This window comes from Phalacrocorax carbo, chromosome 2 (assembly GCF_963921805.1).
Source record: "Phalacrocorax carbo chromosome 2, bPhaCar2.1, whole genome shotgun sequence".
Classification (NCBI taxonomy): Eukaryota; Metazoa; Chordata; class Aves; order Suliformes; family Phalacrocoracidae; genus Phalacrocorax; species Phalacrocorax carbo.
In genome coordinates, this window is record NC_087514.1 from 93,468,946 (window position 1) to 93,494,802 (window position 25,857).

Here is a 25,857-nt window from a genome sequence, read left to right on the forward strand (position 1 = left end):
CTTCAGTTCCTGAAAGGAAGAGTACCCAAGTTTGTGCTATCCAATTCAGGTTTTCACATCACCAGTGCAACTAAACTGTGAGCTGCTAGGGTTTTGCTTTGGTTTTATACAACTATCTCTTAGAGGAAGCTAAAATTTAGACAACAAAATTAGTAATTATTTTGTTTCTAAAGTAAAATCCATATGGCTTTACAAGAAACAGGCAGTATTTCTGATTACTTGAAGCCTCACCACTATAGCAGTGTTCCAAGCTAAATTGTAAACCTCAGCAACCCTAGAAGTGTGTATATTCATTTTATTTTAACTGTGTTTGAAGAGCTCTGTATTTCTATGCTCACTGTGGCGACTGCATGCTTTGTTCTGATGAGGCACCCTTGCCTTATTTGTTGGATATTTTGCTGCAAATTGATAGAATGGACCAAGAAAAGCACCAAATTGAAAAATAATACTGTTTTTTATACTAGCCATCAGTTCTAGCCAGTACTCATCATGCACACAGTTACCAACAGCATTGAGAGAACAAAGGAGGCACAGACCGGGTTTTAACCAATTTTCTTTGCTGATTTAGAAAGAAACACCCTCCCACCAGGGAGGCTGGGCAGCAGGCATACAACCAAGCTGTTCTATTACTTCTAGGCAACCTGTACGACCTTGTTTGGATACTCTGAAGAATGCCCCAACTGAATTGAAAACAGCTTGATAAGGCAGAAAAGTACTACCCTGGCCTTTTGCCTCTGGAAACCTGGGTTAAAACATTGTTTCAGCCATGAACGCAAACATCATGTGGTCTTAAGTGTGTGGGCTGCTATAAACAGGGAAAAAACCCACCATTCACTGAGGAAGACTCCATTTAGATGTCATTGGTGGCACTGAAAAGACCTTCAGAATATAAGCTCAGCATATATAAAAAAAATTAAATACACAGCAGGGAAGGGATTGATTCAAAAGGCTTATATTGGCCACTAAGTCACTCAAGGTCCTAGCTGCAAACAAATCTTGTTAGAAAGCAGGGCTCTCCACCTTTTTGTCCCTCTCTTTCTACTCCTTGGGTTTCAGAAAGAAGATATTGAATCAAAATGCTGCTGTTACTCCTTTCTACATGAAGTTTCCTTGTCATTCCCTCCCCCCAACATACAGATGTAGCTTCACCAGCCCTCATTTTCATGTCTTTCCTTCTGTTTCTTCAGCCTTCCCACAAGGAAATCCTAGGGGGAATCCCTCCTTCCATAGTTAGGAGGGCTTGCATAAGCTGGCTACCACAGTGTCTTTGTCTTCAGCAACACACCACAAAAGCTACTTAGAGATGAGCGTGTTGCCTCTGCCACCCTCCACACTTCTGCTAGTCAACCTCATCTCAGCCTCACTTCCCTACTTCCCTGCAACACAGGGGTCAGAAGTCCACATACCAAACATGCCTTAAAGCATAAAATAAGATGTTTTCCCTTGCCCCATCTTGCCCAGCATGATGTGCAATGTATGGAGACTTCCTCATCAACGGTACCTTGGAAACAGATTGTACAACATGCAATCCATGGCAGGCATCAGTTGCATTCAGTGGAAAGCAGAAGGGTGAACAGGGCAAAGCACGGCACCCAATATTGATTCTCCCACCAGAAAAAAAATAAGAGCTCCTCATTTTAGAGAGCAACACCAGTAAACTTAACAGGATCTCAGGAAACAAATGGGAGTGAGCAAGCACTCCCACTTCGCACCACTTTCACTGTGGCAGACATTACGTGCTGATTTGTCACCTTTCTACATCAACAAGACAGAACAGGAAAAACACAAAACACAAATGCACCAACAACCTGCAGTGCATGCTGACAGATCTGAATAACACCTCACCATGCGAGGTGTCTCAAGAAAGCACAGGAAGGCCCTGAACAGAGTCTGACTCAGCCCTTCACATGGGGGAAAGAGCTCATCCTCTAGGCACGAGATCTGTTCTTCAAGGGTGTGAGAGCTTCCCCGCTCCTAGCCAGAGACAGGCTTTCAACAGCCCTCTTGGTCAGGCACATGCCTTCTTTCATAGCCTAGTTCAGAGAAAGCTGCCATTTACTATCGCTAGTTGTTAACAGACCAGCCCTCCTAGCTAACGTGGAAGAGATCTGCAAAACAGAATGGGAGATTTTATATCTGAACCTAGCAGCAGAGTGGGATTAAAAACACTTTCTACAAACATGCGGTCAAAGATGGGACAAGCCCCCATACAGCAGATTCTTGTGCTACCACCTTGCTTTCAGGACAAGGTGGTAGACACGGGGATGTTAAGAGTACATTAATCCTGAACAAAAAGCCTGCAGCTCCCAAAGGGTAGATTAATTATTAAAGCAGCAGCAATAAAAATATTCAGTAGTTCAGACACACATACCTATATTATAGGTAGATAAGTGCTCCAATGACCTTGTACTTTAATTTGTAGACTGACTTCCCCCTCCCTGCAGGTAGCAACACAGCCATTTAAACTTTACCATTTGCATTAACTTCCTTTTGTCAGAACAAAGTGAATAAGAAAATATAAGTAAAAAGAAATACTGTACACAGTAGTAGCAGCTTTGTCCCTCCTTCCACCTTTTCCCTCTCAGCCCCCAAAAGACTAGAGCACATTTGCTTCACCCACCAACAAACCAAAGGAGGGATCATGACGATGAATAAAAGCTTTTAAATACATCTATTTTCCTTTTAAAATAATCAGGATGACAAATACTGGGAAGTTAGAGATAAGACTTGCTGGAGGTTGAAGAGACACTCCTTAACACCCTTGCCTCTCAGAAGTCAGGCTAGTCACTACAATATCCCAAATTCAGATATTCAGAATAGGGATGGGCATACGCGCCCTCAGGCATTGTAACTTTGGGGAAAAAAAGTCTGTTGCCGATATATACACACAAAGATCACCTACTTTTGGGAGTAAGAGCAGAGCATATTCTGTGTTTGAATGAGGAATCGCTATTATTAACTGACAGGAATTAAGTTTCACCTCAGTGCATTCAACCCAGATGAGCTCCAAAGAACCTATTTTAGATCCAAAATGCAAAAAAAAAAAGGCAAAATAGTCTTCCAGCATTGGCTGTGCGTCACTGAGTTGAGCAACTCCAGCTAGCAGTATTTAACTTGGTTAATGAAAAAGTTGCTAGGGAGGCTGGAATATCAGCAATTTCTCAACAGATTAATTTACTGCATTGTCTCTTAAGGCGGGAAGTTTTAAGTCTCTGATGTGTGTATCACTCTACGCTGTGAGTATTAAACAGGAGATGACAAACCGTTGCCAATCTGGCTGTCCTCCAGTTAATCTGCCTGATTTGACTCAGATTCATCTGTGAACTGCTGTTGAAAACCAGCTGATTGTTTAATGTTGCAGAAAGATGAAAATCAATTTCAATATGCATCTCCAAAGTGTCCCTCTTATGTAAAAGTGCTGCCTGGGGGCGTGAGGGCCACATACATTTCCTTCTGGTTGTGCCTGTTTCACTTCCAATTTGCTCTCCCTACAGGTACTGAATTACAAAATTACATGAAGAAAGCAGCCGTAGCCGCATGCAAACGCTATCTCTGTGGTTTACAGCCTCCTCAAGACACAGACAGAACTTCACCCTGGTCTTCAAGGAGGCAGCAGCCATACACCCAAGTGAGCTTAGGTAACACTGACTCATCAGGTGTTTCATTACGGAGCTGTGTCAACCGAGAACCCAAACACAGTGAGCAATGCTAACGCCAGCTGCTGCCACCGGCACCCTCGGTGCTCCGGGGAGAAGTGGGGACTCCTGGGGTGGAGGACATTTCAGGGCAGATCACACTAGCATGGCTGGGGAATTCAGCCCAGGCCTGTCTCCAAACAAAAGCCATTAAGTGGCACTGCCAGGAAATCAGGGTCAATAGTAAGGCAGACACACACAGAGCGTTATATGCCTTTGCTCAGGTGAAGGGCATCCGTATTGAATCAAAAGCCATTTGCTGACCACACTGCATCCCATAATCTTTCCATACTGAGAGACCTAAAGGCAATAGCACCATTTTGGATTTAACCCTTTTTTACCTCTTCTCCTTTGAACACAAGAATCTTCCTAAGTTAAGAAGTAATCCAATTTTACATTCCAAATTGGGAATTAAATAACTGCATTAACAAACAACTCAGAATTTTCTATGTTGCTTTTGCTGTTGGGTTTTTTTTAATACAGTTTTATGACACAAAGTCTGCGCACACAAACAATTTGTACAATCCCTTGCTAACGTAACAAACCAGAGGACAAAAATTTGTGCTACTTTAGGAAAGCACAACACAGACCACAGCCTGCACCAGTGGTCAAAACACCACCTCCACAACCTGCCCACACCCTCCCAGTGCTTTCCAGCCATGTTTCAATAGTTTGCATCTGTCACACAGAGAAACACTCCTGTATCATACAGGTGCATGTGAACAGGTCCGTCTACCAGCTGCCAGCCAGGCACTGCACAGAGCATCGCCCCTTACAGAGGCGGTGGTACGTTCTCTCACAATGGCTTTACACATGATTTTGGGGTGTCAGCCTGTTTTCCACAGTTATTTTGAAGGCCAGCCTTCCCAGAGGCAGGGCTTGCTCCCTCCCCATCCCTTGCCTCAGCACCACGAGCAGTGTGAGGGTGCTTAGTCCCACCAGAAGCCAGGCAATGAAAGTGACAGTGGACAGCCTACCAATGCATTAATGCTCATCCTACAGTCCTCTGACATTTCAGTCAAAGGCTTCAAGTCCACAGAGAAACTACCTGATGCCACAGTAAGAAATTTGTCCCTTAAGATAGCTTAAGAGATGATGCACATACACAAAAATGAAGTCTCCTCTTATGTCACATGCAATGTATCAACATTGCAAAAAGAGTCAAGCACTCAAGCACAGCAGAATTAAAAAGCCTTTGTTATCTCCTTGTAAGTCTAGCACCTGATCCAATACTATTTTTATCATCACACAGATAACTAAGTTTGCAAATTGTAGCTGCCTATCTTTCACTGTGCTTCTTCCACACGCTATCTTTGGAATAAGGTACACAGAAAGATGAAATGGTTCCAAGCCCCACAAAAAGGATTCAAAAGAAATGAAGCAAAAACCACAACCCAGCACTTGGAAATTTGTTCCCCTCTGCAATGGAGGATTCCAGCAGCATCCATGACAGCAGGAGTGGCCTGGCCTGGCAGCTCTTGCCTTTAACTCCATAGCTCACAGGCTTTCTAGGAGCTTCCAAAGAAAAGGTCTTCTTACTTCCCATCCGAAGGATTTAGACTGCCATCCTCAGTTATCCCAGTTAAAAATCAATGCAGGAAAGAATATTTGCACCAAGTAACTGCATCAGTAAACACTATGATACTAATGTCTGCAGATTTTGGGAACAACTGCCTCTCCCATTGCATAACCATGCAGCACACAAATATCACCAAATATTTGAGGCCATTCCAAATCATGTTCAGTCAGCATTTTCTGTAAGCCAGTCTCAGGCCATTAAGAACTTGATACAGAGGAAAAGAAATTAAAGTATTGCATGGGAGACTATGCCAACAGTAGATTATGTGTGTTTTGTGTGTGGGATGGGGAGTTTCTATCCCACGAAATTTTAATATTTTGACCGCTGCTTTCACTTAAGTCTGTCCTTGTTGCCTAAAGGTCGCATGATATAACAGACTAGTTTAGCAAGAAAAGAAACTGTAGTGAAAATATGGAATCCAGGAATCCAGGCATGAGAAATAAAACACATAGCATTCAAAAGCACCACATTATCTCCAGAGAATGCAGAAATTAAATTTGTCTCAGAATGAAATATTTACAGTTTCCCCAGTGCAGGGAGATACAAGAAAAATCAAGCATTTCCTGTAGAAAGTTTCTATCTCAACACAATATAGTTTCCAAAGAAGAAATATGTGTGTGTATATATACTTAGTTAATCTTCCCCTCCCCTAAGTCACATGTCCCCATATGCCTTTTAACCATGAGCCACCATTCACCCATACACCCATCTTTTGCTAGGTCTGCTGCTAGTATTTCAGAATTCCAAATGAAAAAAAGACCATGACATTCCACTAAAAACAGTGGAGTGAAAAAGAGTTTCTTCCCCTCCCTGACCTTTCCAAGGGAGGGTGGCCACCTCAGCTGGAACTCACGTGCACACCATTTGTCACTCATCATTTTTTTAACTTCCTTTGCTGGGGTCTAAAGACTGTAGCCGTGTCAGACAAGGTTGCATGCTGCCATTAGAAAACTTCATACTTTAAGAATTCCATTTTCCCCACAATATTATGCTCCGATTTCTTCCCTTTTGATTCTACTTCATCTGAGGTGTACTCTGCAGTACATGAGAAACTCATCTACGTACAGTTCATCCTGAATGCACACAAATGATAAGGTGTGAGAGAAAAGAGCATGCTACAGGTTATGGTTCCCTCATCTGCAGCAATTCCACTGCTGATGCAGTCACACAACAACCCTAAGGTGGATCTGTTAACAAACAGAGCAAAGCAACTGGCAGTGGTGAGGTGGAGTAATATTTCAAGAGGTACTTTTGAATTTTTTTTGTTTAAGCCCCATCACCTTGCATAGTTGGTTCTGAGTGCCATTATAAAACCAGCTAAATCAGAAAAAGTAGCAGAATTCAGGAGGTGGCAACATGTGGCAGAAACTTCTGCAACTGGCTGTGGTGTTCAAGGGCTGTAATGCGGGGCCATACCTCTGCTGTTTTCAGATTTAGTTTCATGAGACAGCGCTGGTCAGAATGCAGTTTGCCACCCCATCAGCAAAGTCCACCTTCCTGCATTCTCAGCTCCCCAGACATTTACATCTGTTTGCTCCCTAATTAGGTATTTCAGGAGAAGAGCAGAAAATCAGCCTAGCAAAGAAAAGTGAATTTTTGTTTGTTTGTTGGCTGGATTAAGTGGCTGAAGAGGATGAGACAAATGTCAAAGCCAGCAGAACGCACGCAGATGCAGGTGAGCAGGGCCGCTCCTCCCAGAAGCAGGAGCTGTTGGGCAATTCCCCCAGGGTTCACCCTCAGGGGTTAATGTTCAGTTAAAGAGTGCAAACACAGTTCTCCTACATGGTGGCCACAGCAACGGTAACACTATATCCAGTAATTACTGAATATCAGTATCTTACTGGGATCACAGCTGCAGCACAGTTCCCATGCAGCAGAATGTTTCCTGAAAGACTGCCAGGAAAACACAGGTACTCTGAGGCCCAGGTATTGGACACACAGGCAGCCACAATGCTGGCCTCCAGACCTGCACTGCACTGACAGTGCCCCTCAACATACACCTGCGCCAGGGCAGGACAAGAGGGTTTCAGGGGAGAATGCACCGCTGCCAACCTCTCCAGCTACAGACCACACGGGACGGCTTCGCCAGCCACATCCCGTTCCTGTCATGTACAACTCAGTCAAGAGGAAAACAGATTATTCCTGAAGATACACCAGTTTGCAGAACAAACGGTCAATGAAAGTTTTGACAGTGTGTATGTTCAGGTTTTTCAAATGTATAATAATTTTACACTTAGCTTAAGTGAAATTATATCTGTCTTGAAATTGCCTCATGGCTAACATCACAACAGCGCTATTACATACCAGTTACATATTGTAGAAGTATACTTGTAATGTAGTATGAAAACACCTTAGAGATTGTTTGATTTGGCATTTAACCTTGTTACCTTTAACATCTTAAATTTAAGTCACTAAAATTTTATTATTTGAAATTAGAATGTTACATAATATTTTGCAGTACAATATTCCCAATTCAGAATGACCAGGACAAATTTGTTTTCCTAGAAACCTTACAAATCTTAGTGAATTCCCTTAATATAACAAGTACGGTAGCATACATTTCTTACAGATATCTTTTCCAAAGAATAAGCACTGTTCCCTGCCAGTGTTGAGAAAGTGATACTTGCTCTTTTCAGTACTGCGATTTATAACAAAACCAACAGGAGATACAGCTGAAGCCTTGACATAAGACAAGAAACTTCCCTTTGTATTTTCCTTATTTCACACAGTAAAATATTTTAAAATAGAGATGGACATGCTGTGGCAGCCACCTAAGTGGCAATCAAAAATTAATTAAACAAGCAGGAAAAAAAAGAACACTATGACAATGCCAAAGACTTTGCAAATGCTCTGAGTAGAAGATCAAGGTCATACAAGCTGGTCAGACAATTCAGTGCAGAGTATCTTTCAGCATCCTTATCCTAGATGACATCATCATCATCTCTGCCCCTCAGTTCAAGCCCTAACTTTTTTTTTTCTACCCCTAAAACCAAAAATAAAATCTAGTCTCTTTAAAGGATAAAATCTACTGAAGTAGAACTGAAGGGGCAGCAACAAAACGACCTTTTCAAAGAAACTGGGTCTTCTCAGTACTGTAGTATCAGATTGATAGTCTGCATTTCTGCTCCTGAAGATTTAGGACTGCCAAGTCCATGATCAAGATGTTTTACTCTGAATCACAGATTATTTGTTGTCATCGGCAGACTGGAGGCTTCTATTTATTCGCTAATTTGGATGTTGCTAAGAAAAGCCAGCCAAAAAAGTAGAAGTCTCATAACCAAGACCTGATCATATTTGGTTCTCCAACTGGGTTTCGAAGTTCTAAATAAATCCAAAGCTAGTTTCCATACTCCAAGAGCTGAATAAATGAAGTTAAAGCCATACAGAGGCTCATAAATTACTTTTAAGAATAATTTTCTCTGCTGCCAGTTTATCCACTCTTCTCCAAAACAAGTTAGTGAGTGCCTAGAAGTGGAAGGTCTTCCATCTGCTACTACTTCAAAGACAGCTATCCTGGGAGGAAACATCAACCTGTCCAAGACATACGTTCCTAATCATATTAGACCTGCTGTCTCTGCCAAAATGCAATTAAACATTGTCTAATCTTTAAAAGAGCCTGTAAGAAAGTTTTACATCCTATGTTCACGAATTACCTACATTGAATACAGGCAAGCATCACAGTGACTCGTAACAGCCTAACCTGTTTTCACCAGGAGAACTTCCTCACCTAAGGCTGCTGCAACAAGCTCACAAGAATTGATTAATCTGCACTATGTGCAACCACAAGGGCTCCTACACTGCATCTACAGCAGGGCACCAAGGCAAATCAAATTTGTATCACGGCTCTTGCAGTCCCTCCCCTCTCCTTGACTCCCCAGTCACCCGTTCCTGCTCCCCTCCATCTGCCCACACTCATCTGATCCTGCGGTGGGCTTCTGGGGGTAGGGAGGAGATCCAGGAAAACTGACTTAAAACCAAACCGAACAACAAAATGAATAGCTTTCTGCTGGTTTACACCCTTGAATCACTTCACTGTAAGGCCAGCCGTAAAGTAGAAGCAACAGCCACGGAAGAAGGGGCAAACTCAGAGCAGGCAGAGCCAGGTCAGCTTCAGCTGTCCCCAAGCCGCTGTCAGATCTTCCCTCAGAGAGCAGGGCCAAACTTCCTGCACTGTCATTTTGAGATTTTTGACTATTCCCCGCAATCAGGGCAGAAAGGATCTTTTTTGTGTATACACATAAATAGAGGGCCCTCTCCCACATGGATGGGCGGGTTATTTCTCCAAGAAGTCCACTTCTGTGAGATATTTCACCTGCACTGCACTGCTGCGAGCAGAGCCATGCTACAGCTGTTGGCTTGCAGCCAAGTGGCACTGGGCAAGCAGGACATGCATCGGTGGCCTGAAGGAGGGACAGAGGCTACAGGTAAATAAATGTCTCCTCATTAGAACATAAGTTATACATACGCAAAGCTGTCCTAGCAGGAAAAAGCACTAGTATCTCCAATGCAAATCCCAGCAGGCACTTAGAACTTCCAACCAGGATCCCAGCAAAGTACAGGACCAAGATGGCAGCGCTACTCAGATTCACACAAGCTAGCGTGACATACTGCCCGCTTTGTCTGGCCATGGTTTTGTTTTGTGTCCTAAATAACTAGGATACAAAATCTTTAATTGCTGCTATTATTCTTCATTGGATAGGAGCAGATTTCTTCTTTTAGAAAAATCTCTGCCACGTTCTCCTTTACCAGCAGCAAGAGAGAAGAGGCAGCTGTTGTAAATATTATATATTCTATTTATTTTCTGGTTTTGAGTCATGCATTGGCTATTCTTGTTCTCTGCTATGCCACACACTACTGATCTCAGGCCCCTGTGAAGCACCTACCCTCAGCCAAAGAACATTAAAACATTAAGGAAAAGTCAGGAAGGAAGGAAAGGCAGCTGCATGAATAGTTATTTTATTGCAATGAAACACGTAGTCAAGAAGGGTGAAGTTTGCCTCCTGAAAAAGTCAAATCTGTCAGTTTTAAACTTTACAAGATGCAGACTGAACTTTACATATTTTCTTCCAGATTTCGCACAGACACTAGGAAAAAAAAACACTAAGTAAGGATGGGACAACACTTCAGGCTGATTCACAACTCAACTCATACAACATCTGAAAAGATTCATATGGGTAAAGTCAAGGTTCTTATAATCAAAGCTTCTCCTGCCCAAATTCCAAAGCATTGGAGTGTAGTAACTGCGTTTCTCTACTTGTACAGATAACCAGAGAAGCCTTTTCTTTTTTTCAATAGATGACTAACACTGGCAGCTTTATTGATTTATTTAACTTTCAAAGCACAGCCATTTTTCATGGATCTATAATTGAAAAGCTCTTTAATTAATTTTCTTCAGGCTTCCTAGAAATACAGATTTGGTTTTGTGCCTTGAAAAACAAGTCAGGCAAGTTCTAGACAAAACCCCCTTTTCAAAGTTAAAGCTATAAATGAAACCAAAATGAGATTTTATTAGGAACGCCAGTTGCTGTTTCACCACATAAGCTACTTCTACTGTTATACAATCTTTTTAAGTTGCTCTTGTTTTTCCTCCTTGCCTTCAATCCATTTTTGTTTGCTATAATAAGAAAAATATTTCTTCCCTTATATTGCTTTTTGTCTCACCACGTTATTGATTCTGCTTCCTGTATGTTTTTTTGTTACTTTTCTTCTGACTTATCTTATAAAGCTGTAAAGCGAGTCCTCCAAGGGAGAACAGCTCTATACCCAGGAGTCAGCTACACTGCCTACCAGTACAGGACTGAAATCAGGGTGGAAGCAGCACTGGAACTCGAGAAGACCCTTAAAGAGGAGTTGACAGAGGGGCACTTTGTTCTTTCTGCTTGATGTGAAACTGCTGTCCAGAAAACTCTGGGGATTCGTTAATTTATTTATTTTAGACAATGATCCCTGGTCCATATGCTTAAATACCTATTGAACTAAACACTTCATGGAGAAAACGCCCTCATCATTTCTCCAGAGAATGTCTCAAGCGCTTGGATAACAGATGGTACATAAAGTAACTTACCTGTGCCTTAGTACCAAGGTACACGGGTCTTCTAGTCTGCAATTTTAATGGAATTATTAATTACAGCACACTGCACTCCAGCAGAGCTTGCCCTCTTCCACCACACCAGGACACTTCCTCACACCCCCAGCTGGCCAGGGCATGTGCAAACATTGCGCTCTGCTGCTGCTTCTGCCAGAGATTATTCTCCTCAGAGAATAAAGAGCAGCAGAATGAAATGCATGTCCTTAATGTAATATATTGAATATGTGAGGTAAGCCACTGATGGAGATATATTTGCACTTAAATGCCTGGCTGTTTGGGAGAGGTCTGAGGCATCAGTGTATGAGCTAATAGTTTTCTCTACAAGAGGGTGATCTCTGCCACGGGAATAGGACAGAAAGCTGGAAGGGGAAGACACAAGAATGGTTAGTTTGGCCTGAATTCCTCCAAACACAAGCCAATTAGAGAGATACTGGGGCATCTAGGAGTTGCAGAAATCACCCACAGAGGCACACAAACATGGATCCAGAACTTCTGATGCAAATACAGGACCATGCTCTCTCCCACAGTTCAGCACTGCTACTGTTCATCAAGGGACAGCTACTTTTCCAGGCCACAGAGCCTTCTTCAAACACCCTTTTTCTTTAAGATCTTTATCTGTTTTGTTACCAAGCCTAAATTCAAGATTATCTATAGTTGAAAGATTCCTCACTGAATGTATGGGGACTAAAGCAGACATACAGCTCGTATATACAAAACTGGAATAGTGCTTGCAAAGATTTGCATGTCATTCATTAGACTTCAGTAAACTGAGTTCTTCTCTCAGAATTCATACCATAACCAGAATTCAGAGAATGTGAGCAAACAAATCTTCAAGATACTTACAAGCACTTATGTCTCAACTTATCTCTAAAAAACTACGCAAGTGTACATACAATTCATTTAAGAAGGGACCAGATGTTCTCAAAAGACCAAAACATAGCTCATACTTTTAGGTCCACCAGTAATTGCAGCATATGACTTAAGCAAATTAATTCACAATGCAAGATCAAGCAGTTTTCTTTAAAAAAAAAAGTTATATGAGCGCTGGTACAGCAGAATTCTGCAGACTGACAATGAATTAAAGAATTAAAACAAAAGCGAACTTTTCATTGTATCTGACTAAATAATATGCATTTGCAGAAACTGCAACAAGGCAACAAGCGCCGCCTGCAAATTTCATGCTTTGAGTGAAATTTAATTAACTTGAACTAGTAAGAACCCCACGAGGTTATGTTATTTGTAAGCGAGAAAATAGGAGTCATGTCTGCCTGACTGGGGATGGAAATTTGGCTAGCCTTGTTAAATTATGGTTCCTCTTGAAAATTCACATAAATATTTATGTGAATTTGTATGCTGACATTTGCTGTTGGAATTAAATATTCAAGTCACTACAGATAACTTCTAAATCCACATCCCTCATACACGTGGTTTTTCCTTTATGCTCATCCTGTTACCACAATAATTTGGCTTACGTTTTCCTGACAAGTTAGCCTGTAGGGACAGGCAGGAAAGGGAAGCGAAGTACCATTCATTCATAGGTGATTTATGAACCTATAAGCACTTCCTTTCGTGGCAGAGAGTTAACACATGCACACAAGAGAAATATGTGGATGCCTGTGCCTCACTGAAAGAAGCAGCTGGGGAAAAACCTCAACCCTGCAGGCTGATTACCTTAAGGGCACCTCCGGAGCTCGTTGCTGCCTATCACGTTTCCAACGCTAGCCCATCCAGTTTTCAAGTTCTGCCAAGTGTAAGAAGGACACAGCTGAGGAACAGGATAGCTAAAACTCAGTAAACCAACAGACTTAGCAGAATAGGCTTTATATGTACAACTTCTCTCTGATGCTCTCTGCAACAAATTCAGTTTCCTGCTAGGAAAAAACAAACAAGCAAAAAGTCACAACTGGCAGAGCTTTCACATCCCTGTTTCCAAACCACTTGCGTTTCTCAGAGGAAAAATAACACACCTACAACATAACTCTCAGATCACGGAAGTACGGGATTAACCGTAAACCCGCAACAACATCAGACATACACCAGTGACACAGCGTTGCTCTCCTAACAGCAAGTACATAACCATTCCCCAGCCGAAGTACACAGAGTAGCTGGAGCTCAGGCACTGGGCAGAGCCTAGTAGGGAGGCTCTGTGCTTTGATGTCCTGGTGAGAAGGAGCAGACCCAGCTGCCATGGCGGAGCGCGCTCCTCCTGACGGGAGGACTCCCCGGCAGTGCTACTGAGACCCGCTCTCAGGAGGGAGGCTAGCAGGGGCGCTGCGCTGGTGCGCGGCAGCCAAAGGGCTCTGCAAGATACAGACCACCCACGTCCGAATGGCAGCATCAGTCGCTTTGGACAGGGCTTGCATGGATGCATGCACACACGTTATGTGAAGCTTTTGGTACCAGCAACCCTCCACGATGCTGGACATTAGCTTGTATGTACATAGCAAGGCAGAGCTGTTTAGCAGCCGTCTTACAACAACAAAAAAAAGGCGGGGGTGGTGAAACAAACACCTAAATTTACACTTACAGAAAGGCTTTAACACCACTTTAGCCCAGTCAAAGAGCTGCAAGTGAAAGGCAACTTTCTGTATCTAACTATACATCCATCTTAAACTCCCCCTTACACTTTGAAGCCATGGTTGTATAAGCAGCTGAGACAATGCAGTGGAATTTGGGAGGGGAAGAGAGTAGCCACACCCGTTTCTTTTCAGCGCAGCAAGCTCCTCGCTACACCACAGGGATGAGCAGACCTATGCTCAGACAAAAAAGATAAATTAAAAAAGTGTAATTACAGTCCTGAGCAGTTACAAGTATTTGCATGAGAGAAAGTAAGATTTCACATACTGAGGTCACCCAAAGTGCTGGAGCTGGTTTGGAACAATTAAAAGACAGATACTTTAAATCGTAAATGCAAGCTGTGTTTGAACCAGAGAAATTGCAACTGTACTCTAATCTCATCACCATCACAAGTATAACAACTGCAGTGTTGCATCTTAATTGCATTCCCAATTGACCAGTCATACAAAAAGTACCTCAAATAAAATTAATTCCTTGGGCTTTTCTGTCGCATTGACAGCACATAAGTCTTTCGGTAACGGAAATGGAAAAACTTATTAAAATTAGATCCTGCTGCAATTTTTGCATTAACTGAACATCTTCTAACCTCCCAGGAAGCTTTAGAAAGATCCTCCTTTTATTCCCCTTTGGCATACTTCAAGACTTTGTATAAATTAATTTCAAAAGGGCTGCCTCAAATGGTACAGTTTTTCCAGGATTTGGGACAATATATTAGCAACGTGTCAAGGGCACCTCTGCTCCAGAATACAGTTTGTAGGGGTTAAAATAAGGATGACAGCCCATGCCCTAATGGCAGACACTCTGTCCCTAGAAGAGTCCATATCCACTCTGACCATCAGAAAAGGGAAGGAAATTCAGAGGAAGTACTGAGGAGAAAGAGGCTAACAGATTATACACAGAGTCATAATTTGATTGTACTGAACAAGGCAATGTAGAGCAAGGAAGATTTATACTTATAAGGAGAGTACTGTAATTCCAATAACCTTTTCCACTCTCGCATAAATTGAGCCCCCAGGCATTTGATAAAAGGCATGCACAGTCCTTTTTTTGAGTAGCTGGAGTGCTCCTACTGCATACTTTTTAATAGCTTCGTTCAAGAAATGTTTAAAAAAAAAAACAAAACGCAGCAGTGCTGTTTCCAGAAACTCACAACCCATCTCAATGTTACAACAGCCTGTGGCTGCTCTTTCAGCAAAGCTCTTCTGTATCATTTAACAAGTAATGGTCACTTTAGGGTGACCAAGAAAGATTTTCGTTCAGTGGATCCCTCTACGACTACTCCTACTAGATCTGCGTCAAGTGACTCAGAGCAAGGAAAGGCTGGTTACATAAACAGAAGGTAGGTGGCTTAACAACCTTGATCTTATCACAGACCTGTCAGTGGAGAGAACTGCATGTTACTGCAGAGCTAACGCACATGTCAATGCACTAGAAAGGAGTCAGATGTTTTCCACATCCTCTGATTTGGGAATGCTTTGCAGAGTTATTTATTGAGCTGGTGCAGATTACCCAGAATAGCTTCAGAGCCTACGGTTTTCCAGTGCTTCACCTGCCTTGCCTAGCCAAGGCCACGCTTGCTACTGAAAAGTCAGGAGAGGAAAATGGAGGATAAAATCATGCAACTATATTGTTTAGATCAAACTCCAAGAAAGGTGGGAGTTATAAACTTGGGATGCTCCAGGATCTCAGACCCTATACACTTTTGGGAGGGAGGGAAAGGTGGTTGGGGGTGTGAAGAATAATCTTATCCTTTATATTGACTCCTGAACGGAGCATGGGTTGGACGAGATGATCTCCAGCGGTCCCCTTCCAACTCCTACCATTCTGTGGTTCTGTGAAGCAAGATTATTTTACAAATCTGACATCACTACGGCCCAACACCCAGAGGCTTCCATGCTCTGTTTTGGCACTTGCTTATTCTTCAGCCTGGAGCAAGCTTTCTAGCACACTGTTCTAGCTTTCCAGGATACATGTTAAAAAAAATCTTAAGAAGCCACATTTAGCCTCTCAGATCAGCGCCTGTGTAATTTACAGGAGTAACAGGTTAGACCAACCTAGCTATAAATGAGAAAGATACATCACAGCTGGACATCTTAACCAGCCTGTAAGCCTTTGTCAAGCTTCTCCAGGCTTTTGAAACGCAACCTATGATTTTCAACAGCGTTTCTACCTTTTTAGTGAAAGGGAAACAACGTGCCTGCTCATCCAGCTACTATGCATTGGAGAGGCATTCCTGCTTCTTCGATCCAACCTGAGAAGATGCTGTCTCCCTTTCAGCAAAGCTATTTCCAGAGTCTATTTTGCTGGTTCATTCAAGTCTAGACTTTCTAGTTTCGCAGCATAATCTGTAGCTCAGTCACCCATGAAACTGCTGAACAGCCTGCAACTGTGTGCAAATCCATGCCATGGCTTGTGCTGTCTGAGCTCAGGTAGCGAAGGCACACAGCACTTTAACAGGAGGCTCATTAAACCTGCCAGGAGCATTTACCAGAAAAAAATACAACTTTCCCCTCCTCTTCTCCCCCTTCAATTGTTTAATTAATAACATCATCCTAGCTTTAACTCCAGAAGTGACAAAAGCAGGGACATTTGGGAGGAGACAGATATGGCATAGAAAGTGATCAGCCGGAAGGGAACCCTTGCTTCCCTTCATTCATTTGACCAGCCCTACCCAGCACAGGGCCCCACTTCTGTTCTATCCCCCAAGCTCAGGCAGCACAAAGGACATGATGCCCAGCAGAAGACCTCCCAAAGAAAGGGGAGACAAGTTCAGAGAGCACATTGCACCAACAGCAGCACACTTGGGCTTCTCCAGAGGGATGGTGGACAGCTTCCTTGCACAGGGCTCAGGCAGACACTGGTGCCAGTGTGGCTTGGGCAGCAACATGTGAGAGGAGAGGTGGAGAATGTGGAGGGGGAACTCCTGCCCTCAGCCGTGACAGTTCTGGCATCAGCTCACACCAGCTCATGAAAGCGAGCCCTAAGGAAGGGACGCGTGCTGAGTCAGCCGCAGCATCCTGGCCTTCTGCACAAGCACACAGGAAAAGGCTGCCTTGTGATCGAGGCCAAGGCAATGCCCCAGTGAGACTAAAGTGACCCAGAAGCAACACCCTCCCCACCCTTGAGATAATCAGATCTGCTTTCTTTCACAACTTCCACATTTGTCGAGTGTACTTTGTCCCACATGAGTTGCAACCAGTAAGAGTGGCACACCTCGCCTGCTATGAGTCCACAGACACCAGCTGAGGCATTACTCAGGCACATGTGTCCCTGGTCAGGACTCCCACACCTCTTCCCCTCCCTCTCGGCCTGTCCAAGGGAAACTCCTTGTAGGACCAGCTTAGGGCTTTCCACCCAAATGGGTAAACTCAAACCTCCTCTTTTTCGGCTGGGCATCCAACCATGCTGAGCCAACAGGTGCAGGATGCCCGTCCTTCCTCCCTGGCTGTGCAGGCAGCAACAAATACTGGAACAAAAATAGCTTTCCCCCTGCTTTCTCTTAAACAACCTGTCCTCCTCCAGTCCCCCAAATCTACACTCTTTCCTACATTTCATATATCCCCTTCTAACCACTGCAGCCAGAGTGCTGCTGACCACCCCTCCACCATTTCTCTCTCCAGATTTCACATCCAGTCCCAGCACCCTCCTCCAACAAGGCGCTGCCCATTTCTGCAGAAATCTGATCAGCAAACAGTGTTGGACCTAACCAACATATCACAGCAGGCAGCTCCAGCTCTGTGCATCAGATGACTGCCAAGCGTGGCATATTGGGAGCCACCTCACTCTCCTGGGGAGACCTTCCTGGGGACCTTGTTGGTGCCTCACCACACAAGATGTGTGCCAGCTGCTCAGGAGCACAGGAACCCACTGAAGGTTGGTACTGGGCAGGAAACCACTTCTGGAAGGTGTTAGAAGCTCTTGCTGCCCACATCAGCATGAAACAAAAGCCCTTCAAAGCTGCATGTGTTTGTTCAGTGAACAAGGATTAACTGCCTTTCATTCTCCTAGATGTTGCAGTGACCCACAACAGCTGGGAGGAGAAAGCCCCAGGTTCATTTCTCCTCTGCTTCCCTCCTTCACAGCAAGCACCATCACCTGCACAAAGCATGTCCCTTCCTGCAGGTTCACCAGAAATATTTCACCTAAAACACCTTTTCCAACAACACTGCAGCAGCTGCAAGAAAACTTTTCAGTTTAATAAATCAACGTCCAAAAGTGGTTTCTTTAGACAAGTCCCAAGCAGCTCCAGGCAAGAGACTGTACTTGGAGCCGCAAAAAGCTAGCTTGCTACAACACTGCGGAAAGCCCGCAGAGGAACACAGGCGGCAAGTGCTCAGTGCTGTCCCTCCACAGAAGGCAAGGCTCACCCCCAGGCTCACTCTGGGCAGACAGGTAGGAAAACGGCAGTAGGCTATTAATAAGAGTGTGGTTTGAATGGTGAGGGTAACTCAACCTTGGCAGCTCTGTATTTTAAAGACAGCACTTCAGTGCTCTTCCCACTCCCAGAGCATCCAGGACTGTTATTTACAATTTTCCTTAGGCAGGCCATAAATCCAGGCACAACTAGCAAGCTCAACACAGTGTAAAAGGGTCCCTGTAGCAGGCTAATTACCTTTGTAGGCTATGCAAGCCTATACAGTTTGCTTCTGCACAGTAGCTTTGAAAACTTTGGCTAATGACTGTGTCTAGCAGATCAAACTTTCCACTTTCTATTGTTCTGCTCAGGGCAGCCAGCCAGGAATTCGGGGGCAACAAACCTCCAGGGGAAGAAATCAAGGCCATTAAGAGCAAGGGAAGAGGGGCTATGAAACTGAAGATGACTCCATAAGAGTGTGCAATGGCATGCTACAGACTCCAGCAGAAAGGGAAAGATAGTAAATCTAAATTGAGAGGAAGCTTAACAGATTATGAGTATGAAAATAAAAACAACCACCACCAAAACCAAACAAAATCTGTTACTCCCGTTTTCTTAAGACTTTAGGGATTAATCATCTCCCACTACTCTACATCAAGATGACAACCTTTTTGTTTGTTTAAATGAAAACATTTAATACAGAAAATCCCTCTCCCCTCACCTCCCCAGCCAAAAGGTTTACCAGAAGTGCAGGGGCTGCATCTTTCACATTCTCTCATTTCCATAGAAGTACACTGATATTCAGGTTGCAGCTAATTTCACACCGAACACTCCTAACACCTACTAGCTCTATTCATGCATTGTCTATCCATACACCAGTGGTTACAGCAAACACCTGAATTATTGCAGGGAGAAGGAAGGAAAATCAGACTCAAACCCTTGCTCTGGATCAAGCAGAGCATGAACTAACCAGGATCTCCCATTTGCTGAATGAAAACCTTGGCTGGCAAGCTATTGTCTGATCTAAGGTGACACATATACTCCCTTGCTCTGATCTCAAAAGGCCCATAATGAAACTTTTACTTAGATTGCACTTCCCCACGACAATCTTCAGTTGCAATGACTTTGTGAAAAAAACACACCCAAACCAAACAACACACCAACCAATAAAAACTGACATGCTGCACTGCGCTGTGAAAAATCCCAACAAACCTATTTTCCAGCTGAATGTTATACTGGTAATGGCTGAAACTCCCTCCCACAGGAACCACACAGGTTAAAACGCTTCCCAATAGAAGTGTAATGTCTTCAGTGTTAGTTTTGGTTTTTGGTGAAAAATTCTTACTAGACGTTATATGACCAAAGGCAAGAGAAGGAAAAAAAAGTATCAGCTGTAATAAAGATGCGCAATACAGAACAAACCCTTGTATACTCTAGTCAGGCTGCTTTCCCCTTGGTGCAGACCAAAACCAAACCAAAAACTGTGGAACTTAATTCTGTGAAACACTCCATGCAGAGTAAGGATACTGTGCTAAAGCTAAATGGGTTTGATACCATCTACAATAGAAAGTAAATAAAAATGTATGAAGATCTGTACAGCAGCTTCTAGGAAATATTTAGATAATGCTTTCCAGAACCATAATAAAGAGGGGGAAAGTTTGTGTTTTCCTAGGTTGGTGTGGTACTACCTGTTAATTACAAAAACACCAAGGAAGCAGAAATAGTCAGAGCTCTCCGGAGAATATCCAGGGGACACAGATTAGGCTGGTGGCATCACGCATGTACTCTCCAAAGGCAAGACTTCTGAAAGGTGTTTTCAAATGTTCTGGCTACAAGTTTACCCAGAGCACATAGGCATTTCTTACAAGCTTTCCCTCAAGTTTCTCTCAGTGGTTTTTTTTTTTTTGTTTTTTTTTTTGTTTTGTTTTTTTTTTTTTTTTTAAAGGACTTTAAGCTCTTATTCTCATGTATTTTTTGCTGTACTTTACAATCCTGAGGCAGGGACATGGGATCTCTTGCTGCAAGTAACAGAGGAATTTCTGAAAAAGTGCCAGATTACGTACTGCTAGAGACAGTGAAAGTGGGGACTCTCCTACTGAGCTCAGTACTGTGGGGTGAAGTCCACTCCCATTACACATTATGGCTCTGACACAGATGACTTCTAGGTTTAAATAACAAGCAAACCAAAACACTGTATAAGTCTCTTGAAACAAGCTTTCAAACAGCTTCACAGACTGCTCTGTAGCAGCCTAAAAAGGCAGCTGCAAAACCCCTACCTCCTTACCAAAACTCAGGCTAAAGCTTTATCTGTCCATACAATTCTAGCGTCATCTGTTTGGATAAAAGCTGAAAGCCAGAGAACAGCAAACCATGTACTCAATAAAGTCACATTTGTATGGGTGATGAAGGCATACTCACTCAGTGCGTACAGGGAGAGGACTATTCCAGCCAGGCAAAACCCCTCAAAAAACCTGAGTGTGCTGAACATGGTCACGTTCACTGAGAGTGCCACAGTCAGTCCAAATATCAAAATGAATATGACAGAGAAGAGCAGTACAGGCCGTCGACCAACCCTAAAAATAAGGAAGCATGGAGAAAGAGTGTTAAAAGCCAGGATGGACATAACACTAGATCATTACAACTGGCAAAGGGGTGAACAAATCGTGCAATCCATTCCAAATATTGCCACCCGTTTTAAATGCTTGCTCCATTCTTTTTTTTTTCTGCTTACTAAACCCCAGATTCCTCAGCCAGCTTTGCACTGACAAGCTCATTTCAGATGGAATTAAGCAGAGGCAGCACATTGTATTACCACTTGATTTAACCATCATTTTCAAAACACCAAAGATAAGCAAGGAAACATCTAGGAACTCCTGTAAGGCCATAAACAAGTCCCTTGGAGATTAAAAGCAACCTCTCAGAGCTTTCTGTAGTAGCAAGGGAGAGTGTATGGTATTATACAATATATACATGGTATATTATTATTACTCTATAGTCTACAGTCACAGAGCTTACTGCAGAGGTCTCCTCTTTCCAACAGATGTGCTTTTTAGCATCACCTGCAAGAGGAGCTGGCTCAAAAAACTACTATTCTTGGCCTCATTGAAGGCAGGCCTAACAAACACAGACCGAGTCCAAAACAGGGCTCATGTTGCTTCACTGAGTCTTAGAGAGCAGATAGTAATGCTCACAGGAAAACTGTTAGCTTCAAGTTCCTCCACCTTGTATCCCCACGGTGGTTGCAGAGACCCACAAAACCAGCCTGACTGGAGGGTGAGGAAGAAACTGCTACAAAAAATGATTACTGGCAACAGGGGCATGAGGATTTGCAGTCCTCCTTTGCAGGCAGGCTTTGCAGCTGTAACCTGTATTTGCATGTGTTGGTGCAGCGCTGATGAGGAGGAAAAGCTATCCTGCCATTGAACATGGGGGCGCTTGCTGCAGAGTTTGGCTCTTCTATGTCAAAGGAATATGAGATTTTTACATCTCATAAACACTAAGCATATGAGTAAAACTTGTCTTCCCCCCCACTCCAGTGCAAGGAGAATGATACAAAGCACGAAAGCACATAGCTATTTTTAAGCAAAAATTAGATCTTTATGTGGAGATTTCCAAAATTTTTCAACTTGTCAACTCCCACAAGTTTTCCAGTGGAACCGAGGATCCCTTTTAGTCAGCTCCATATGCCATTTCCACATAGAATAGATGAACTTGCTTTTCGTAGGCAGCTTTCACAGACCCATTCAAAGTAGTCTGTCAGCTGCAAGCCAGCCATCAGGTTGAATGTCAGCACAATAAAGAGCATTTAAATCTCACAACTTCGTCCAGTTCCACATAACTGAAGCACTCCTATTCAATTATTTCAGCAGATTGTTACCAGCAGCTATAAAATATATTCTATGTATGCATTCACAATTAAAGCTTTGGATTTTGCTTTACTTAAAACAGAACAAGATGAACAAAATATGAGGTGAAGGGTTGAAAAGGAGACATGGTTATAATTTTTGACATTTTTGGGAACTAGAAGAGTGCACCAGTATGTGTGTCACCATTCGCGCTTTTTCAAAGTCACACCTAAGAAGGCAATGTCGTGGCTCCTTGCTTGAGGACAGGTTTATATTTTTTCAGCTGCAGCATCACCTGTGGGGCACCTCAAAGATTTAACCAGTTGGCATTAACCATTCAATTTTTTAAAATGGAAAGTACTAATGTGCAAACTGAAGACAGCAAGGTCAAAGCAGACTGCTCGTAGTCAACGTACAAACCCAGCCCACCAGAAGATGAGCTGCTGTTGACCTCAGGGTGGGAACACAGTATCACTGCCATACTGATATGCAATGCACTGGGAACAGTTACTGCTGTGTATGCTTCAGATTTTATATTTATGGAACACAGAGCACTTGGGCATGGAGGGGAAGTATCTCATAAGAAACCTTTAATACAGAAAAAAAAAAATCCCTATGAACTTTGTTATCAGCGACCTGTGCAGATTTTCGTAGCCCTATTTTCGTAATTGCCACGCTGTAATTCATACTAATTAGTATTTGTGGAAATGTTTTGTAGATGAAAGGCATTATGCAAACACTCAGCATTAGGAACTTAATTCTCATCACAAGCCTGACCTGCCATTCCCTGATGTTGACTAAGACCAACCTCATGCTTAGCATATATCAGTTCCCTTCACCCCCTCCTCCCACTCTTTACTGGAGGTTACCCATCATTAGGACACAGAATTTCTTCTAACATTATACAAGTTATGCAAATGAATGGTTGCTGCTAATGAAGAATCAGGAAATCCAAGACCCTCCTGGGCCTGTGAAAGCTGAGGCCAGATAAGCCCTCTAGTAAGAGGCATCAGCACCTCCTCCCAGACACAAAACTATTCTCCTTCCTCAGCAGGGCACGCAGTACATTCCTCAAAAATCAAAACTTGAGGGCAGCTATCAGCCATACATTTGGTGATCCAGCAGTATTTTGACAGGATGGTGTCTTAGAGTATCAGAAAAGCCTTTTACATGTAGGCAGATCTATCTGACTAGCAATACATGGAAATGCTTGTGAGAAATTAATCCATACACAATCTCCCTGGTAAAGCAGCCCTGGGATGCTATCTGCTGCCATCCAAACTATTACAGAGAGATTTCCGTGCCACAAAAGTCTCAGCCTACACTGCATACTATTATCCAGATCAAATACTAAATGCTGCCTGCACAGGTACATAACCAGGCGTACAAGCACCCCCAGGCTTTTGAAGAATCTGCAATCCACAGTGCGATACGCAGATGCATCAAAAAGATACTTCTAACATAGTCAGAGTTGCACCACAGGGGGAAAGCAAACGGGTTTGAGGACGAGACCTGTCTTCCCATCCTCCTACGCAGGTACCTTGCCAATCTGAAAAGACTAAGCTTTGCTCTTGCAGCTGATCAAATTGCTCTTCCCATGCTGTTCTTTGCAGGTTTTGGGACTTGAACTGGCACAAAGGCTTCAAAAAGCACCAGAGCAGGTACAAAGCAGGGGCAATACTGGGCAATGAGAGGCAGAGACCTACTGTCTTGATGCTACATGAACACCAAGGCCAGCTGCTCCAGAAGGAAGCCTTCCACAGAGACCTTGACAGCCTCTGTCCAGAGCAGGCAAAAATGCCAGCAGGCGCTCTGCCTGTTGAACAAGTAACTTATTCAGGCATTGGGCGCAGTCAATCTTCACACAGCCGAACATATTTACAGACCTTCTTGCCATAGATTTTCCACACAGAGCTATCCAAGAATACACACCTACTGTACGTTGAACACAGACCACACCGTTTGCTTAGCAAATTACCTTAATACACTCTACGCCTTTGCCACACTTTAAAAAGCCTTCTTTCAAAAAGGAAAAGCAAAGCCCCAAACCCCAAAGCATCTTCCAATTGCCTAAATAGGTGAGTGGTATAAGTGAAATGAAAACAGATTTTGAAAGTTTGTAACACTTTTATACATTACTCTGTTTAATCTCCCCTTCTCTTGCTAGGGACCAACATAAAATTTTTCCTCTTTTTCTCTTTTTACAGGTACAATCCCTTTTCTATCTGTCTCTCCACACAACCCTTGCCTTAGTAGAAACTCAAATTGTGATTAAATAGCAAAGTAAATCCCTCTTAGGTCTTTTTTTACCAGCCCCAAATGCTACTGCTAAATAACAAAAAGTCTATCCAGCACAGGGCCCCTGCGGGATCAGTTACGTGAGATGGCAAGGATGGGTACTGAAAAGGAAGCATGAGGACCATCTTTGGTGGCAGCAAACCATGTCCCTTCTGGTCATCCACAAAATGGCAAAGGGGTCACTGTTCCCTCCAGCGACCAAGTTACCCTTTTATTCCTTTCCACCACAGCTGGAAGAGAGATTTTCCTTAAGGTCTCCTAAACTCAAGAGACAAAAAAAAAAAAACCCAAAACAACAACAACAACAAAAAAGGAGGGAGAGAAAAACATCTCATTTTTATCTCAGGGTAATTTTACACTGCATTAGCTCAGCTAAGCAGCTTGCAGGGGGGTCCAACAAGCACACATGGCAGCACAAAATACACACTGGGGACAGAAATGGATAGAAGACCAGGATGCTCCTTTTGGTGGCAGAGAGCTATTAAATCTGCTTACTGCAAATTCTCTCTCAAAGCCAGGGCCTTAGGCAACAAGTTGTTCACTTATTTGTGACTTATTTGTCAATTATAGCAGCATTTTCCTAACTTGGGAATAAGTCTGCTTTCTCCACACTGATTCCTTTTTAGGCAAGCTAAGCAAGATCCCTCATTCATTTCCCCACTATACTTTCTATGTGTTGTTAAAGCCTGTTTTACTTTGGTATTTTAATCAAATTCAACCGTATTTCATCATGCATGTTCCCTCCTTCACTGAAAAGTCATGATTCCTCACTTGTCTAAAAACTTTTAGTGACTATTCAAGAATTAAGATGCAATTTTGCTGCAAATGCTGAAGCCAAATTACTGCACAGCTGCAGGGGGCCTTTTCTCTCCCAACTGACTAGTGAGCTGCCGAGGCTTTGTAAGATCTCCCTAATAGGCAACTCTTCTTCTTCTTTTCGTGTTTTAATGAATGGCAAAAGAGTTAACTTGGGGCCATTTAAAGCACCAACATTTGCAGCATCTGAAACAATAGCTCTGTGATGCTGTCCCAGTCATTTCAGTAGCTTCCAGCACAGTTGCCAGTTTCCATTGAAATCACTTGAGTCATGCCTTTAATTTTTTTTCCCTCTTTTGCACTACAAGACCATTTCTTTAAATAAAAGCTCAACTCTCAGAATAACTGGGGTATCCAATAATGTTTTCACTACTGCAATTTAAGGAATTGCACTCTATGCTTTTAAATTTAATACCCCAATATTAACAACACTTAAGTCAGCGATTCCTTAACACTACATCAAAATGTTTGCTTAATAAGAACTTTAAAAATAGAACAATGGAAAGGTTTGCAAAAAAACCCAGCCTTCTACCCCCTGAAAAATACTGTGTAAGCACAAGGTTAACATTACACTAGTCTTGTATTCAGTCAAATCAATGCCCCTT

General features: G+C 43.0%; 1 protein-coding gene across 2 annotated transcripts in view; it reads right to left on the minus strand.

Annotated features, from left to right (window-relative positions):
• SLC22A23 (solute carrier family 22 member 23) overlaps positions 1-25,857 on the minus strand; it is a 118,870-nt gene that overhangs the window by 74,282 nt on the left and 18,731 nt on the right. For both annotated transcript variants that reach the window (XM_064443518.1, XM_064443517.1), the window contains exon 3: positions 20,712-20,866. In XM_064443518.1, coding sequence (XP_064299588.1) covers positions 20,712-20,866 — 155 coding nt within the window. The remainder of the gene's footprint in view (positions 1-20,711; positions 20,867-25,857) is intronic.